Here is a 17,369-nt window from a genome sequence, read left to right on the forward strand (position 1 = left end):
AAGACGAGGAAGACGGCGGGTTGTGTTGAGATTGGTCCCTGCCCTGACTCGAAGGGCGGCCAGGAATCCGCGCCGTGAGAGGGCGGAAAGGGAGCGAAGGAGACGGTTGTCGACGTTTCCCTCAGGATGTGGAAACTGGTTCCAGTCGCCGAGCCCAGTCCAGGTGAGGGGGAGGAGATGGGAAGGGCGGTCGTGCGCGGTCTGACTCTGGTTTCACGCATGTTTGAAATGTGACCTTTGCTGCTCTGGGGAGATGAGGAAAGGAGCACCAGCCCCGTCCTGATGAGGGAAGAAGGTGTGTGCCTCGCTTACACGGAAGCATGATGCCTGTTGCATTTGTTTAAAATCCTTAGTTTAGCAGAGTGCGCAAAAGGCTTGCAACGCAGCAGAAACCTATCTGGTCAGTGCGTGCTGGTAAGAACAAAGTTATGCACGGAGCCTCTTTGTATTTTTCAAAACTAATATGAGCCCTTTATTTAAGGAACTCCATTTCTAGACAGTATAAAGAAGAGACAGTTTCTAATCTAGTCTACTAACTAGGATGGGTGGAGATTGCAAGACATGTCCTGCTCTTATGGCGCCAAAATGAAGAGATCATGGCATCGCCTCTTGTAAGCCGCCCTGAGCCCGCTTGCGCGGAGGGCGGGGTAAAAATACCTAAATAAAATAAATAAATAAATAAATAAAATTGTTTGTTGAGAGAGTGGGAAAGACGGAAGGAAGGACGTTTCTCAGAGACTAGCAATCTACACATCAGAGGGGTAGTAGCAGAATAGAAAGAGAAAGGATGCCCTGTGTCCTGCCCTCTCTACCTCTATAGTAGTCCCCCTCTGAAGTCTGAGGCATGAGACAGCATAAAACCCCATCACTTCCAACAATGTCAATGCAGACTGGGAGGATTCAATCAAGAAAATAAGTCAATCAAGAGTGTCATTGAGGTGGGGTGGGCCATGCATGCATCCTCTCATAAGCCCTGTTCCTATGTTACAGTGCATGTACACCTGCTTGCAAGAAAGAACAATCTGTGTTCACTTTACAAATGGAAGCCAGAGACCAGTACCTTTATAAATGTGGGGTTTAACTTATGTATTGAACATAACATGAAAACACTTGAATGTGTATATAAAGAAAAATTGCATGTGCACTGTATATGAGGTGTATATGTGTTTATGATTTCTTCATGCACACTGAGTGCCTGCATGGACTGGATGCATTGAGAAACTTGGGCCAATATCACAGTTTTGTCAGTACCTGTGTGTATCTGAGACCTGTGAAAATGCACTCAAGGCCTCTTGAGGCAGTAACCCTGTATTTAGGCTGTTCTACTTCATGTTGTAGGTGACACAATGTAATTGAAACAACCCCCACCCTTCCACCCCATGCATGTAGAAAATAAGAAATTATGGAGAAAATTTACATTTTATCTTCTTTACAATAAATAAATTCTTGACTTGAATTTTCTGCATGTGAAGATTCCCTTTGTATGGTGAAAAATCCACATAAGCTCTCACCTTTGGTCTGAAACAGTACAGACCAAATGGTACAAACCATACTTGAGAATAAGAACTAAATAATTCAGTTGGACTTAGTCAGAATAGTCTTGACCTGCCCAGAAAAAAATAATATTAAGGATGATGATGTGAGTAAAATCTGAATGGGGAAAATTTCTCGTGCTCTAAATAGACCATAATTTGGTTTAGTATGTTTGTTCTTACACAGTAAACAAAACCCATGTTAATTTTACGTTCAAATACTTGGACTTAAATGTTTAGTCACAGTAAACAAAACCCATGTTAATTTTATGTTCAAATAGCAACAAATACTTGGACTTAAATGTTTACTGTGGGGGAGTGGTTTTAAATGTTTAAACAAGTACAAAGCTTCATGGGAGAAGTATGAATAATATCTATAACAATTTAAATGCAATGTAGGATGTATTTCCCCTACATTGTTTAAAAGTACTGAAAACTGGTGATAAGCTAACTTTAGTATCCCAAAAGAACTGTATATGACATGCCTTGAATGTAGTTGTCTCTTTCAACACAATTAAACTCTTTTCCATGGAGGTCTTCCAGAGGGTACTTCAGATCCACTGTCATTCAGAACTGTTTGTTTACTTTCTTTACACCCCATCTCTGAGAACCCAAAGTGACTTATGTAATTCTCCACTCCTCCATGATAGATTCACAATCACCCTGTGAGTTAGGTTAGGTTAAGTGCATATGACTGGCCCAAGTCACACAGCAAACTTCCATGGCAGAGTGGGGATTTGTTGTTGTTAACTTTATGGAACAATCTAGGAGTGGGAAGTTTCCACTGCATGTTCCTGTGCTGCGCTTTCATTCTTCCCACCGAAGTCTATTGTCAGTTCCTCTGTAGTCTAAGGCATGTTCTGCCACGGCCCGTGCTTGGGCTTTTTCAGTGGCTGGCTCATGGTTCTGGAATAGCCTCCTGGAAGAGGTCTGGGGAGATTTTATTCTCCTAGCTTTCCAGTGAGGATGTAAAACAGAACTATTCCAGAGAGCTTTTGGGCAGCCTGGGTCAAAGGGTGGTGGTGGAATATGGGCATAAGCTGTTTTAGTTTTTAATTTTGTTATTTTTAATGTTGGTTTTATTACATAGTTTATATTGTTTTTACTTTGTTGGGTCTTGGGATGTTTGGAAGAAAGGTGAATTTGTAAATACAGCCAGGGTCGGAGGCGGCAGCTTCCTCTTCCCCAGTCTGGGACCTGATAAAAAGATTGTCCCAGCTGAGAGTGAAGAGGAAGTACCACAAGGCAAGGAGGCTGCCACAGGAAGAAGGGCTTGTGTGCAGGCAGCTCACACAAGGGAGAAGTGGAGACAGCGCTCAAGGAGTGGATAGGCCCTGGAGACCAAGAGGACCTGGCAGCTGAGAGCATGGACTGTCAGAACTGCTCCCTGGATGAGGCAGGTCCAGCAGCCACGCTCCAAAACTAGGAAAAGGACTGCAGATGGACAGCACTCTTCAGCTCTGTGTGTGTGTGGTTTCATTTGTTTAGCAGCATGGCTACTGTATTTTCTCAATTCAAGGTTTAGTAACTTTTCCATTTTAAACAATTCAGGTGAACCACATCGACTTTTAATTGGCATCGAGTATGTTGTTGGACGCAAGAACTGTGCCATTTTAATTCAAGATGATCAGTCAATCAGCCGAAGCCATGCAGTCCTTTCCGTTAGTCATCCTCCAGTTAACCTTGTAAGTACCAAATGGACAGCAGTATTAATCATGGGCATTGTATGGCTTTATAAAAGAGCTCTTGAATTTGAATGAGTGTTGCCTGAGTCAAATCATAAGACTAGTAAAAGGAATGTCCTTCCATTAGTGCAACCGAGTTCCCGCATTATTTCTGTGTAGCTCTATATAACAGTTTACTGGACCTGTGCTTCTGGTTTATCAAGATGATACTTTTAATATATTTCATTCAAGAATTTGTAATAAGCTGCTACCAGATTGATTACAATGTTATATGGGGAGTTACAGCTAGAAAAGGTAAGCAGTCTCTATATAACAGTTTACTGGACCTGTGCTTCTGGTTTATCAAGATGATACTTTTAATATATTTCATTCAAGAATTTGTAATAAGCTGCTACCAGATTGATTACAATGTTATATGGGGAGTTACTGCTAGAAAAGATAAGCAGTCTAGTCAAAGTCCCAGTATGTTCACTGGTGCTTGTAGACCAGTGTGGTCTAATGGTTAGAGCAGTGGTGTCAAACATAAGGCCCAGGGGCTGGAACAGGCCTGTTCATGCTCTTATCCGACATGCAAGCAACTTGTGCAAGGGAGGGAACAGGAGGCTGCTGGGGGAGGCGAGTGGGTGGAGCCACTCAATTACGGCTTCAGCACAGCAGACCAACCTTGTCTGCAGCCATCAAGCAGAACCCCTTTGCTTCAGTGTCAGCCTGACTGGTAAGTTGGGAGCCACTGCAGGTGCATTCATGCCAGCTTGAGGTTCCAAGGTGAAGTCACATGCCTCTCCGCTCAACCTGCAGCTCTGGGGATGTTGTCCCACATGACCACAAGGATCCGTGTTTGCAATAAAATGCACACATACAGAAATAAAACACATGTTAAAACATACATCCAAATAATGGAAACACAGAGGTGAGTGGGAATAATAGGAGGCTGTTGGGGCTTATAATTACCAGTCCAGAAGTAGGCTGTGAAGATGGAAAGGAACCCAAATGAATTTGGTAGGCGCCCAGGACAGACCCACGGCAATGGAGCTGCGTTTGTCCAGATATAGGCTAAAATGCTACCTGACGGCATGCTGATGAGAATGCCCACCTAAAACTATATTCTGCTGTCATTAGCTGAAAATAAAACTGACAGCGATCTGGAGTAACTCATGATATTGTACATAAATATAGCTGATGGGTGCTTGTTGGAAGGGGAAAGCGGGGGGTGGGTGGCTGAAAGGTGTTAAGTGGTCTCACAAGTATGGTAAACAAGTCAGGAAAGGTCAGGCCAGGTGGGGAAATGCTTAGTTAAGGTGAAACAGTGTATTTTCCTGGATACCCATTATTGCCATTGTGTATGGTTTTAAGGTGGGGACAGGATTGTTAGTGGACAAACCCATGACTTTACTTCTTTCAGAATCTCTGCCTAGGCATGTCTCTGGCCTGTGTTTGCTGGCATCTGTTTTGTGTGACACCAGAACCATTTTTCAGACCAGGCAGTGCCCAGAATGTGTGATTTTGGGGTGCTGTTAAGAGTGAAAGGTGCATGGACTTACTCTTGTCTGATGCCAAACTATTCCTTCATCAGAAGGAGGGGTCAGGAGGCTAACAGCGGTGCCAGTGATCTCTGGTTATGCTGGTTGCTGTGTGGGCTGAGGCCTCTGCCACATGTGCAGCCTTGTGCGCACTGTGCCCACTCCCATTAGATGATCTTTTGGCCTGGGGCAGCTGCTGCCACACGTGGGTGGCACAGCTTGCTGACAACCTCTGGCTTGAACTCTCAGCATCGCCCTTCTATGGATCACCTGGTGGTTGTGGTTGGAGGTAGCCACTGCAGCATGGACAACTTCAGCTTTATCAGGTTGTGCTTGGCCTGGGTCCTGCCATGCATGTAGCCTTGGACCTGGGCCGCCTCCTCCTCGCTTCTGCAGGGTTAGTTCAACTTGTCTTGCCAGTCCCCTTCCATGGTGGTTCGGGGGGAGGGGGAGCTCGCAATACCCAGCCGTTTCATGTTTTTACCCTGGGGCCTGGGCTTACAGCAGTGGTGGTGGGAGTGGGCTGGGGCATGGGAACATCTGCCCAGTGCTGCACCACTGGCTCCCCAGTCTGCCCATGCGGATTTTCCTCTCCCCCCCTCCCCAACCATGGGGCCTTGCAGTGAGGACAGACCAACTTGGAGCTTAGCAGCTTTGTTGTTGTTGTTCAGTCGCACAGTCAAGTCCAACTCTTCGCGACCCCATGGACCATATCACGCCAGGCCCTCCTGTCTTCTGCCGTCCTCTGAAGTTTGCTCAATTTCATGTTTGTTGCATCTGTGACACTGTCTAACCATCTCATCCTTTGCCGTTCCTGTCTTCTTTGACCTTCAGTCTTTCCCAGCATCAGGGTCTTCTCCAGTGAGTGCTCCCTTCTCATTTGGTGGCCGAAGTATTTGAGCTTCAGTTTCATTATCTGGCCTTCCAGGGAACAGTCAGGGTTGATTTCTTTTAGGATTGACTGATTTGATCTTCTTGCAGTCCAAGGGACTCTCAAGAGTCTTCTCCAGCACCATAGTTCAAAAGAATCTATTCTTCGGCGCTCGGCCTTCCTTATAAGTCCAACTCTCACAGCCATAGATGACTACTGGGAGTACCATTGCTTTGACCATGCGGATTTTTGTTGGCAGGGTGATGTCTCTACCTTTTATTGTGCTGTTTAGGTTTGCCATCACTTTCCTCCCAAGGAACAGGCGTCTTGATATTGCGCTTCAAGCCCACTTTTGCACTCTTCTCTTTCACTCTGAGCAAGAGGGTCTTGGGGTCCTCTTCACTTTCTGTCATTAGAGTGGTATCGTCTGCATATCTGAAGTTGTTGATCTTTTTCCCAGCAATCTTAATTCTCGCTTGTGATTCATCCAGGCCAGCATTTCGCATGATGTACTCTGCATATATATTAAATAAGCAAGGTGACAATATACATTCTTGTCGTACTCCTTTTCCTATGCTAAACCAATCAGTTGTTCCATATCCGGTTTAACTGTCGCTTCTTGACCCTTATACAGGTTGCTCAAGAGACATGTGAGGTGGTCTGGTACTCCCATCTCTTTAAGGACCTGCCATAGTTTGTTGTGATTCACATAGTCAAAGGCTTTAGCATAATCAATGAAGCAGAAGTAGATGTTTTTCTGGTACTCTCTTGCTTTCTCCGTAATCCAGCGAATGTTGGCAATTTGATCTCTAGTTCCTCTACCTCTTCGAAACCCAGCTTGTACTTCTGGCAGTTCTCTATCCAGTTCTCTATCCAGCAGCTACTGTCCTTTATAAGTTTATATTTCTGGGGCCTGGCATTATGTTTTATGGCATACATGGCTTGGCCTGTCAACATATCTATGTCAGATCCGGCCCTTGTAATAAATGAGTTCAACACCTCTACGTTAGAGTGTAGACTAAGATCTGAGAGACCTAGGTTCAAATGCCCGCAGCTATGAAGCGCATTAAGTAACTTTGAGTCAGCGACATTCTCTCAGAGTAACCTACCTTACAGCATTGTTGTGAGGATAAAATAGGGAAGGGGGTGTCACGTATACTGCTCTGAACTGTTTGGAAGGAGGGCAGGGCAGAAACTGGGCAAATAACCTTGATATAATATAGTATAAACTTTCATAGGAAATATGCAAGAATGTAGCAAAACCAAAAAGCATTTTGCTGTAGTGTCATTCTCCTTAATGCATTTAAGAGGTTTGCATGTGATATAGAAGCAATTTGAAAATTGTATGGTCGAAGTAAGCGTTCAACCATGTTTTTTGCTGACAGCTTTCTTTCCAGCTAGCAGTAAGGGGGAATTTTAGACAGTGTCCTCCAGTATTATTTCCAATAGTTCACTAGCCCATGAAAGTATGATTTCTGGGGTGCAGCGGGATGCAGTTTCAAGAAAGTTGTCTTCTGCTTGGGAAGAACTCTTCTTCTGTGCTGTGCTTGCACAAGGTAGGATAAAACTCATCGTGTACGCTGCTCAATAAATTTTGTAAAATTCAGAAATAAAAGGTGATGTGGCTAGTGTAATATGACTGAGATCACTAACATCCTGTGATCTTAGGCAGATCATGAGAGGAAGGGCAGGAAGGGTTGCATCAGTGTTTCATTCTTTTGGCCCTTCCTTTCATGCCCAGGGAAATGCTGATCGCCACTTTGGGGTCAGAAAGCAATTTTTCTCCAGGCCAATTTGGCCAGAGTTTTTGGAGGGTTTTTTTTGTCATCTGGGCATGGAACAGGGGTCACTGGGGGTGCAGGGGGGAAGTATTTATGAATTTCCTGCATTGTGCAGGGGGTTGGACTAAATGACCATGGAGGTCCCTTCTAACTATGATTCTGCTGCACAAATCTGTGCCCCGTGCATCTCCAAGGCCCAATGGAAGACACACAGGAGAAGTCTAATGAGTTGTTTATTGCAGTAACAGGAGATGCAGTATGTAGTTCCTAAGCACTTGCTTTTCCAACCTGCTCTCTGCCAAAATCAAGAAGGGCAGAGGGTCTTATACCCCAAATGGCATCACACAGGTTTACAGTCCCCAAAAGGTATCTTTGGTCATAGGTACACTGGCATCATGTGAGCTGGCAGGCTTCCATTGGTATACCCCAATTTGGGATACAATTACATTCATTTACATTGTTTATTTGAACTAGGAACATTATAGTCTTCATCTGGAGATCTTCTTTTCTTTTCTTTTTAATACTACATAAACTACCAAGAAAAAATGGGGATAGGGGGACTACAATTTTAGGGAGAAAGAAAAGATAACCCACACTAAGCTAAAAACCCAAGGTTAGGCGATCATTCCCTGTTAAAATGCTGTTAGTAAATGAAAAGGCTGTTAATAAACAACATAATTTGTGAGATCCTGTCTTTCTAAGCTTATATGTTAGATTGTTACTTGTTATGAGAAGATTTCCCGAGCATCTCCTCCAGCTCGTTTCATAAAGGCAGTTTGCAAAGTCCTTCCGCCTTTACATCTATACTAAAACTCTCTAAATTCTTGATGTCTTCTTAGATGTTCACTGCAGCCCAATCTTCTTCCATCCAAAGGAATAGAACCGCTAGTCTTAAGCCTCTTTCTCTCTGGTCTCGGGGGTCCAGTGGCTTCTCAAAGGTTTCTTGATTATGAAGGGTACCTCCAGCTCCTTTTTCTCAGCAGACTTTAAGATGACACTTTCTAAGCACACACGCAGAGAAGAAGTCAAATCCTTATAAATTTCTCTTGTTTCTCTTGTGCTTTTTCTTCTTTTCTCATTGAGATCGCTGCTTAATTTAGTGTCTATCTCATTCTCTTTGGGAACCCTCAATTCCATTTTTTCTCCACTCGCCTCCTGGAGCTGCCGAGATCCAAATTGTTGATTTATCTTGGCCAGCTGCTGGTTAATACCAACAAGTTGCTCCAAGATCGGCTTGATGGCTTCTGCTACTAGTGCAGTGACGTCAGCTTCCATTCTTCTCCTCAGATTTTTCGCCATCTTTTTTTTTTTAATCTGCTGTTGCTCATGGAAATCTCCCACAACAGGCTTATACGCTTGCAATACTTTCAGAAGTATCCGTTTACAACTGTCTTTCTCCCCCCCTTCCGTTTATGTAAACGTGTCAAAGAGGCACCCCCTCCAACCGCTTAAGGGGTTTCGGGGGGGGATTTCGTTTCATGTATCCGTTTACAATCGTTTCTCTCCCCCCCCCTTGTTTATGCAAATGCATTGAGAGGCGTCCCTCTCTCAGCATGCTATCGCTCAGAAAGTTTTTCCTTTGAGGGGGAGGGGATTTTCTCTTCTGAAGACAAATCACTCATTTTCACTCACAGTTCGCTCCTTAACTCACATTCATTATTGGTCTTATCTTGACCTCGCTCTTAATCGCTCCTCCGCTAGATCTCGTGTGCTTGATTGGATCGACACAGCTTGTAGCCTCGCTAAGAGGACGCAGTCAGCGAGAGGGACCGTCAGGGCAGGGGGGAGCCTCCATTCCCCTGCCGTTAGCAGGAAAAGAGGCTCACCCTAAAAGCCCTATGGCTTGGAAGTTCTCCCTGAACTCCCATGGAAGCGCAGAGCCAATTGCGCCTCTCCCCCTTGCTGGGCGGTACGCCTCCGCAGAGAGCTGGGAAAGGCGTCCGCCATTGTGTCGTTGACCCCGCCCCTCATCTGGAGATCTTCAAGGTCTTCTGCATATGTATGGAGAGGCAGCTTCACATATAAGGTGTGAATCACAGCCTAATGTTTGGTTCTTGTCAGACTTTCTGGAGCCCACTTACACAAAGAAGATGATGTTCCAGGAGGATGCAGGGCTGTTGCTGTGTTATTCTAATGCAAAATGTTAGGCCATAAATCCTCTTCCAGAGATACAACAACAAAGGAGAATGCAGTTGACCAAATGGTTTCAGTTTTAGGCACATTCCTGGTTTCTAAGTTAACTAAAGGCCTATTTATCTAAGCACACAGACATTTTATTTTCTCTTCCTCTAACACCTATAACTGTTACACATTTCTGCTCTCATGACTAATATAGATATAGATGATAATTCATTACATGGTATACTATTTGTCCTTTAAAGTATAAGCATGCATACATATAAAGCTAACATCTAAGATCTACCATCTTCTGCCTTGTCCCACAGTTCTGTGATCCTCAGCATAACACCACCTCATGTTTTCTTGATATACAAGAAATTATTGTTTTGGGTATCTGAAACTTTTAACACATGTTTGTTTTCAGAGTGAATCATCTACATTTCCTGTGTTAACACTGAAGGACACCTCTAAATATGGTACCTTTGTTAATGGAGAAAAACTACCAAGTGGCAGTTCCAGAAATTTGCAGTCTGGTGACAGAATCACTTTTGGAGTCTTTGAAAGCAAATATAGGTAAGATCAGTTACAAAAAGGAGAACTATGTTTGGGTTGTACATTGAAAGCTGCTGAACATGCATAATGATACACTAAAAGGGAACAAAAACCAGGACCCTTACATTTAAGGTTTCCAAAAACTCTTGTATATTTTGTGTGTGAGCAAAACACTTCAGATGTGTTAAGGCCTTTTAGATACATTGGATTATTGAGGATGCGGGTTTAAGAGTAGCATAAGCAGGGGTCCTTTTGTAGAAAAAGAGCTGCAGGAGCTCATTAGCATAACTCATTAGCATATGCCACACCCCCTGACATCACTGGAAGTGTGTCATAAGGCCACACCCCCTGACATCAGCGGAAGTGTGTCAGAAGGCCACACCCCCTAACATAAGCCTTCTGGAGGGTTATCAGTGTGCACAGAGAGACAGAGGAAGAGACAAGGGACTGTTCTATGCAGTAAAAGCCAGAAGCCTCCTTTAAATAAAATCTAGCTCTGAGCCTCTGGCCTAAGATTAATTTTAATAAAACTTGGAAAGCATCAAATTTAGTAAAATATTAATCAATAAGGTCCCGGATCAAGTTACCAGCCATAAATGAATTTTGAAGACTGGTGGTTTAATATATAGTAGATGTGTCCAACAGGTAGATCGCGATCCACCATTAGATCGCGGAGGGGTCAGAGGTAGATCACCAGCCCCAAGGCATCTCTTGAAAACAAAATATTAACCCTTAAAAATGACATTTTTCTGAAGACCTGTGCTGAGCAAGAATCGTTTTGGAAGCTAGTGCCTAGAGACAAATTTCCCAAAGTTAAAGAAAGTTATTGAGACAGTTAAAGAAAGTTATAACTCAATAAAAAATTTAAAATGTTCCCAGTTCTTTCTGGATCTTTGTCTCTCTGTTTTGTTTTTGCTTATTTTGCTTACCAGTAAATGACTGAAGGTGCATTATAAATGGGGGTGGGGCAGTGGAACCCAACTTTAGTGGGTTAAAATCTAATTTGAAACTAATTTGAAGCTTTATTTTCATGGTGGTAGATCACCGGCACTTTTGGCCGGAAAAAATAGATCCACCAGCAGGAACAGCAGGAAAAAGCCCAGCAGGAACAGGCCACACCCAACAGCAGAAACTAATTAGGCCACACCCTGACAGCACAGCTCATTAGCATATCAGACCACACCCCATGCCTTCCCTTGGCTTGCCTAGGCGCCCCACAGCTGTGGGGCGCCTGGGCAAGCCCCCCCCTTGAAGGGAAGGCAGTTTAAACTGCCTTCCCTTGTCTTGCCCGGGTGCCTCGTGGCTGCGTTGAGCCTGGACAACCTGGCCCTTGGACAGCCAGGGAAGGCATGGGGAGGCATTTAAATGCCTCCCCAATCCTTCCAGGGGGGCCCCTGGCCAGCCCGCCTCAGAGTCGCCGGGGGGGTTTGCTCTCCAGGCCTTCCCTCTGTAGCTACGCACACAGAGGTTTTGGCTGTAGTGGGCATGGCCAACTCTGAAGCCAGCCGGAACTCCGCTCCTGTGTGTTCCTGCCCAAAAATAGCCCTGGGCATACCTAAGGGTGTGCCTTTCCCCATATGTTCCCCAGAGAGTACTGCATTCAGGGGCCCAAAACTGGCTGGCCCTCCTAGGCCCCAAAGACGCCAGGCTGGTGAATAACCAGGGCCAGGGCCTTCTCAGTGGTGGCTCTGCACTGGTGGAATGAGTTCCTGGAAGAGAACAGGGCCCTGCAGGACCTCTTACAGTTCCGCAGGGCCTGCAAGACAGAGCTCTTCCACCAGGCCTTCGATAAGGAGCCGCATCAAATACCTGAGAGCGATCCTGTGCCCTGGACTTACCATCTTCAGCCTGTCCTCGATGCACAAATAAGTTGATCAAACTGAGCTGGTGTGGGAGCACCATCATGATTGTCACCTGACTTGTTTATGTTTGTTTTATGAATGATTTTAATTGTATTTATATGTACTTTTATGTAAGATGCCCTGAGCCTGCCTTGGTGGGGAGGGTGGGGTATAAATTGAATAAATAAGTAAATAATAATAAATCTTCCAAAGCTCTGCTGCCAGTGGCTGAGTCTGATATGAGTCCTGGCAGAAATGCTGGTTACTCTCTTTCCTTCCTAACAGGGTTGATGTGGAATAAAATGAAGAAGCACGTACACTACCCTGAAGTCTTTTGGAGAAAAAGTGTAATAAATGCATGATAAATCCCTGAGCCTTGGTCAGGTGTTGCTCAAGACAACTGGCCCACCTGTCCTTCATTCTCCCTGGTAGTGGCCGTCAGGTGTAATCAGATGTAATTCTTTGTCTTGGGTTCCCGCTGGGAGATGTGCTCTGACCCTCTGTGTCTTTATCTTGACTGCAGAATCCTGGCTTTTCAACCAAAACGGTGGGAGCCATTTCATACTTTACATTTTTAGCTATACATCTAATGAGTGTGTTACCTAAAAAACTTAAAATGGTGTTTGCGTTCACATGATGTAAATGTTGGCCTCAGATGTGATGCTTATCAAGAAGGCAAAATTATGCACAGACAAATCCAAAATATGCCAGTGTGCCAACTGTCCATGGGATCTTTGTACAGCCGGTTGCTCAATACTTGTGTAGGTTAATAAAGCTAAAAAATAAATGTTGTAAAATTTTTAGTTATAACTGACATGAGATTCTTGTGTTTTATTTTGAGGAAAGAGAAAATAGTGCAGATTTACTCTGCAGTGCAGTCCTAACAAGTAAATAATAAAGTACATAAATAAATAAAAAGTACAGAAGGAAAGCCCTGCTGGATCAGACCACTGGGCCATCTTGTCCAATATCCTGTCACACAGCCACCAACCAGTTCTGAGGGGTCAACAAACTGGGCCTCTCAGCAATGGTATTCAGAGGTTTGCTGCCTCTGCAGATGGATGCTCCCTTCAGTCAACATGGCCAATAGTCATTGATGGACCTATCCTCCATGAATCTGTCTAACCCCCTTTTAGAGTCGTCTTTGCTTGTGGCTGTCACTATTTCCACTGGCAGAGGATTCCACAATTTGATTACTTGTTGAGTAAAGAAATGTTCTGTACCTATTGCCCATCAACCTCATTGGGTGCCCCTGAGTTCTAGAATTGTGCCCCTGAGTTTTGTGGGAGAGAGAGAAAAATTTGCTCTGTCCACTTCTCCATCCTAGAGTAGGTGGATCTTACTTCAGAAAATATGAGAGCCTCTGTCATAGAATGATTTGTCTGTTGCCTTCCCTCTCTTCAAGTAAATTTACAGTTAGGAGAAGATAGTTTAGATGTGCACCAAGAGAACACAACTGAAGGAAATTGTACTGTTGGTCTACCCTGGTTAGATAGGATTGAGTTGCCTGTCAGAGTTCCCACAACTGCTGATTTTACCTTCTTCAAAGTTTAGAAGCAAAATTCTGGTTTAATTTGTCTACCGTTAGTTACTGCTCCTCAGTTTAAGGGTACCTCTATCATACAGTCGTAACCTTTCATCCTAGCCATATGTGTTGATTCTGGTAAAATTACAGAGGTGATGGTGGTTTTTAAAGTTATTTATGAGATGTAACCCTGCTGAAGATCTGTAGGAAAATGTTATAAATATTACAAATGTGTCTTTATTGCAAAGGTTATAAAGCTGAAAGTGTTTATGGTATTATGTCGTATTTTACTGAGAAACTGTGATAGTAAAAATTGAATTGTACTAGCCAGAATTTTCATGACTTACAGTGTGAAAGAAAAATATTTAAATACAAAATATCTTAGCAACCACACATTGTACTTCATAGATGCTTAATACTTCATTTCTTACATTCTTTATAGTCCAGAGTTACACACCTTTAAGCCCATTAACTTCAGTGGACATAGAAAGGGTGTAACACTTTTTAGGATTGCATGGTTACTGATCTAAGGGGAAAAAATTGTCTCACAAGGTCAGTTATTACACCATTAAACTATTATATATAGTTGGTATTTGGCCTGTTAGCTATTCTGAATTTGTGCTGTACTTCCATCAAACCTGCTGGCTAATCATGAAATCTGTTTTTTCCTTATGAGGGCAAATAGTAGTTTGGTGGTGGCATTTACAAAGGGAAAGTAGTGTATGGGAGTGAAAGGGACTAACTGCTATCTCCACGTGCCAAACCAATTTGGGACACCCCACAACTGCGATTTATAGACATTTAGAGAAATGAAAAATGTCATTTAGTCATGTCCTAAATCTATTTGATTCTAAAGGTACTTCCAGGTAAGTAGTTTAGGATTACAGCTGCAGTCAGCAGGCCTCTCGCCCCATTAAATTTGATAGAACACATTCTGAATGTAGCCTATTAAATTTCAGTGATATGTTGGTCTCCTGATTCAATAAGTATTAAATCCTGTTGCAGGTTGCTTGTTTGGAATGGGAATTGGATTTGGAATGGAAATTGCACCAATTCCTGTCTTTTTCAGTACCTGTTTTAGGGATCTGGGGGTTTGGAGCATTGTGCAACTTTCAGTGCATTCCTAAAGAGAACTGCACTGTTCTGAGTAGCTTACAGTAGTATAACTCTGTTTAGGATTGCACTCTTTGTGCTCTAAATGAACGATTAGCACTTGCAGTTAATAGAATTTACCATTTCACTTAGCCAGTAGTTCCCATCATTGATGCTGCTTTCAAAGCCAAATGGGTGTAGGGCAAAATGTATTCATTTACATTCGTGCCAATTAAGAGAACTTGCATTTACTTTAGCAGCCAATTTATCCTAGAGTGTGTGGGTCATACGCTTACAAAGAAATGTGTCTGTTACCACTTTCCGTGTTGACAAAAGTCTAGGTCTAACTGAATTAGTAAACCTGTGTTTTGGCTTTATCACTGCAGATTGGGCTCACACAATTGAATGTTCCTTCATACAAACAACCCTTCCATAGAAAAAACTAGATGCTGAATACAAGGGTTCTGATCAGACACAGGAGTGCCTTGGTTGAAGTAGGATTGAGGTTAAGATGGAATATACATAAAAAAAAACACCTCAAGTGTCTCTGGGCTTTGGTCTGGTTATCCCTTTACTTATGGGACCTTGGGGGTGAATATGTGCATACAAATTGCATGCACTCCTCAGCAGGTATGAAAGATACACATGCATTGAAGCAGGATTGTATCAAAACACACAAACACTCTTGAGAAGCAACATCCGAGTGGTTTGCTTCTTTAGAGCAGAGGTGTTGAACTCATTTGTTACGAGGGCCGGATCTGACATAAATGTCACTTTGTCAGGCCGGGCCTTGTGTGCCATAAAATGTAACATAAGGTACCAGAGATATAAGTTTATAAAGATGATTTCAGATGCCGAATGCCAATAGCAGGCTTGATTGGATTATGATATACAGAGGGGTAGTGTGTGTGGGGTTATCAGCATTGGTAATGAAACAGGAAACCAAGGTCTCAGTTTGATCCAGGAGGATTCAGTCCAGGGGGATGTAAAGGATAAATGAAAATAGGTCAACATCCGTAAGTAGTGACTCATGAAAGCTCATCCCCTGCGACAAATTTTGTTAGTCTTTAAGATGCTATTGGACTCTTGCTTTTTTCTACTGCTACAGAAAGACTAACATGGCTAGCCATCTTTACCTATATCTAAAGAAGTGAGCAGTGACTCATGGAAGCTCATACCTTACCACAGATTTTGTTAGTCTTTAAGGTGCTACTGGACTCTTATTGTTTCTACTGCTGTTAGAAACCACAACATTCAAAAACCAGTGGTGAACCATTTTAACCCTGCAGGACATTCAGTTGCTGACCTAAGAGTAGCATTTCTCTTATGAAGGAATTTCAAAGGGAGACTGCTGAATTGCAACTGATCGTGAAGACAAAGAAAATGCATTCTCCTTACCTAAATTGAGGCCTAGGTCTCTTCTCTCTTAATCAATGCCTACTATTGTCATTTGGGGTCTGAAATCACTTCACTCTCCAAGATATAAGGACAGATGGACTCACATTCTAGCTGTGTCTGAAGAAGTGAGCAGTGACTAATGAAAGCTCATTCCCTGCCACACAGTTGTTAAGGTGCTACTGGACTCTTGCTCCTTTCCACTAATAAAGGTTGCAGGCTGTGCTGTTAGGTTCCCCCCCCCCCAATCTGTTAGAACTGAAAAGGGAGATCTCTCTCCTGCTCTCTCTGGCTCTTTCACTCCCCCTCCCTCCCTCTCTGAAGAAGTGTGTACACACACGAAAGCTTATACCTGGAATAAAACTTCGTTGGTCCACACGGGCGTCCATCTCTCTCTGTGGCTCTCTCCCTCCCTTTCCTCCCAAAGTTGGAAGGAAAGAAGCCCTCAGCCGATCAAGGGAAGGGAGGATTGGCTTTCTTCTCTTGTCTGTGAAACAGAAAGCAAGAGAGGAGAGAACTGGGCAAAAGCAAGCTGTGATGCATGAACAAGGAAGCAGAAGCAAGAAGTAGAAAGCAGACAAGAGTCAGTTGCTTGCGGGCCAGATAGGAGCCCTGCAGGGACTGGTTCCAGCCCACGGGCTGCATGTTTGATACCTCTGCTTTAGCGACTTGTTTGTTTAAATTTTAAAGAGATATATGCCTATTGTCATCCTTGGATGTCCCACTTGATGCAGTATGCATGCATTCTCAAGTGCAAAATGTACAGTGAGAATCTGACTTCTATTCCCTGGCTGATTGCAAGCTGCAAGTGAGAGTGACTAAAATGTCTTTGTGATACAGTTTTGATGAGCAACAGAAACAAATAACGATGAAGTCTCTGTTTTCTCTCTCCTCTTTTTTTAGGCACGACTGAACTGTAAGCACTGTGGGAAACCTGTTATAGATGTACGCATTGGGATGCAGTATTTCTCAGAATACAGCAATGTTCAACAGTGTCCACACTGTGGAAACTTGGACTACCATTTTGTGAAGCCATTCTCTTCGTTTAAAGTTTTGGAAGCTTATTGACAAAAGCTTTGCCATAGTAATAGCTATTTTATGAGTATTGTTTCTTTATTTTACATATCTTTTATAAGATCTGTTCTGTGACAGGAGGGAGGGGGGAAAACCCCTGATTTCTAACTGAAAGGAAGTGCAGCAGCTTTGTGTGTTTGTGTACATGTGTTCCTATGTAGATGCGTGTCAATAAGACCATGGTCCTCTTGCCACAGTTTCAGTGAAGGTGGGGGTTGAGGCAGCCAACATTTGCCCAAGCAACAACAAAAAAAGTCCATTCTGTCTTTGTTTAAAAATTTATTTATGACAGAGAAGCTGCAAGGTTTGGGGAATCTATGGCCTAACTAATACCTGGTTTTGAAATCAAAAATATCATGGAGAGAGGAAAACCCTTCATAAAT

General features: G+C 43.4%; 1 protein-coding gene across 1 annotated transcript; it reads left to right on the plus strand.

The window, feature by feature from the left end:
* The first annotated feature begins 2 nt into the window (after positions 1-2).
* Positions 3-16,980, plus strand: NBN (nibrin). The gene is made up of 5 exons (XM_015406059.1): positions 3-163; positions 3,084-3,217; positions 9,932-10,080; positions 14,282-14,291; positions 16,816-16,980. The coding sequence occupies exons 1-5, from the start codon at positions 127-129 to the stop codon at positions 16,978-16,980; spliced, it is 495 nt and encodes a 164-aa protein (XP_015261545.1). The 5' UTR covers positions 3-126.
* The last annotated feature ends 389 nt before the right edge of the window (positions 16,981-17,369 follow it).

The sequence above is a fragment of the Gekko japonicus genome, unplaced genomic scaffold, assembly GCF_001447785.1.
Source record: "Gekko japonicus isolate JY-2015 unplaced genomic scaffold, Gekko_japonicus_V1.1 scaffold531, whole genome shotgun sequence".
Lineage (NCBI taxonomy): Eukaryota > Metazoa > Chordata > Lepidosauria > Squamata > Gekkonidae > Gekko > Gekko japonicus.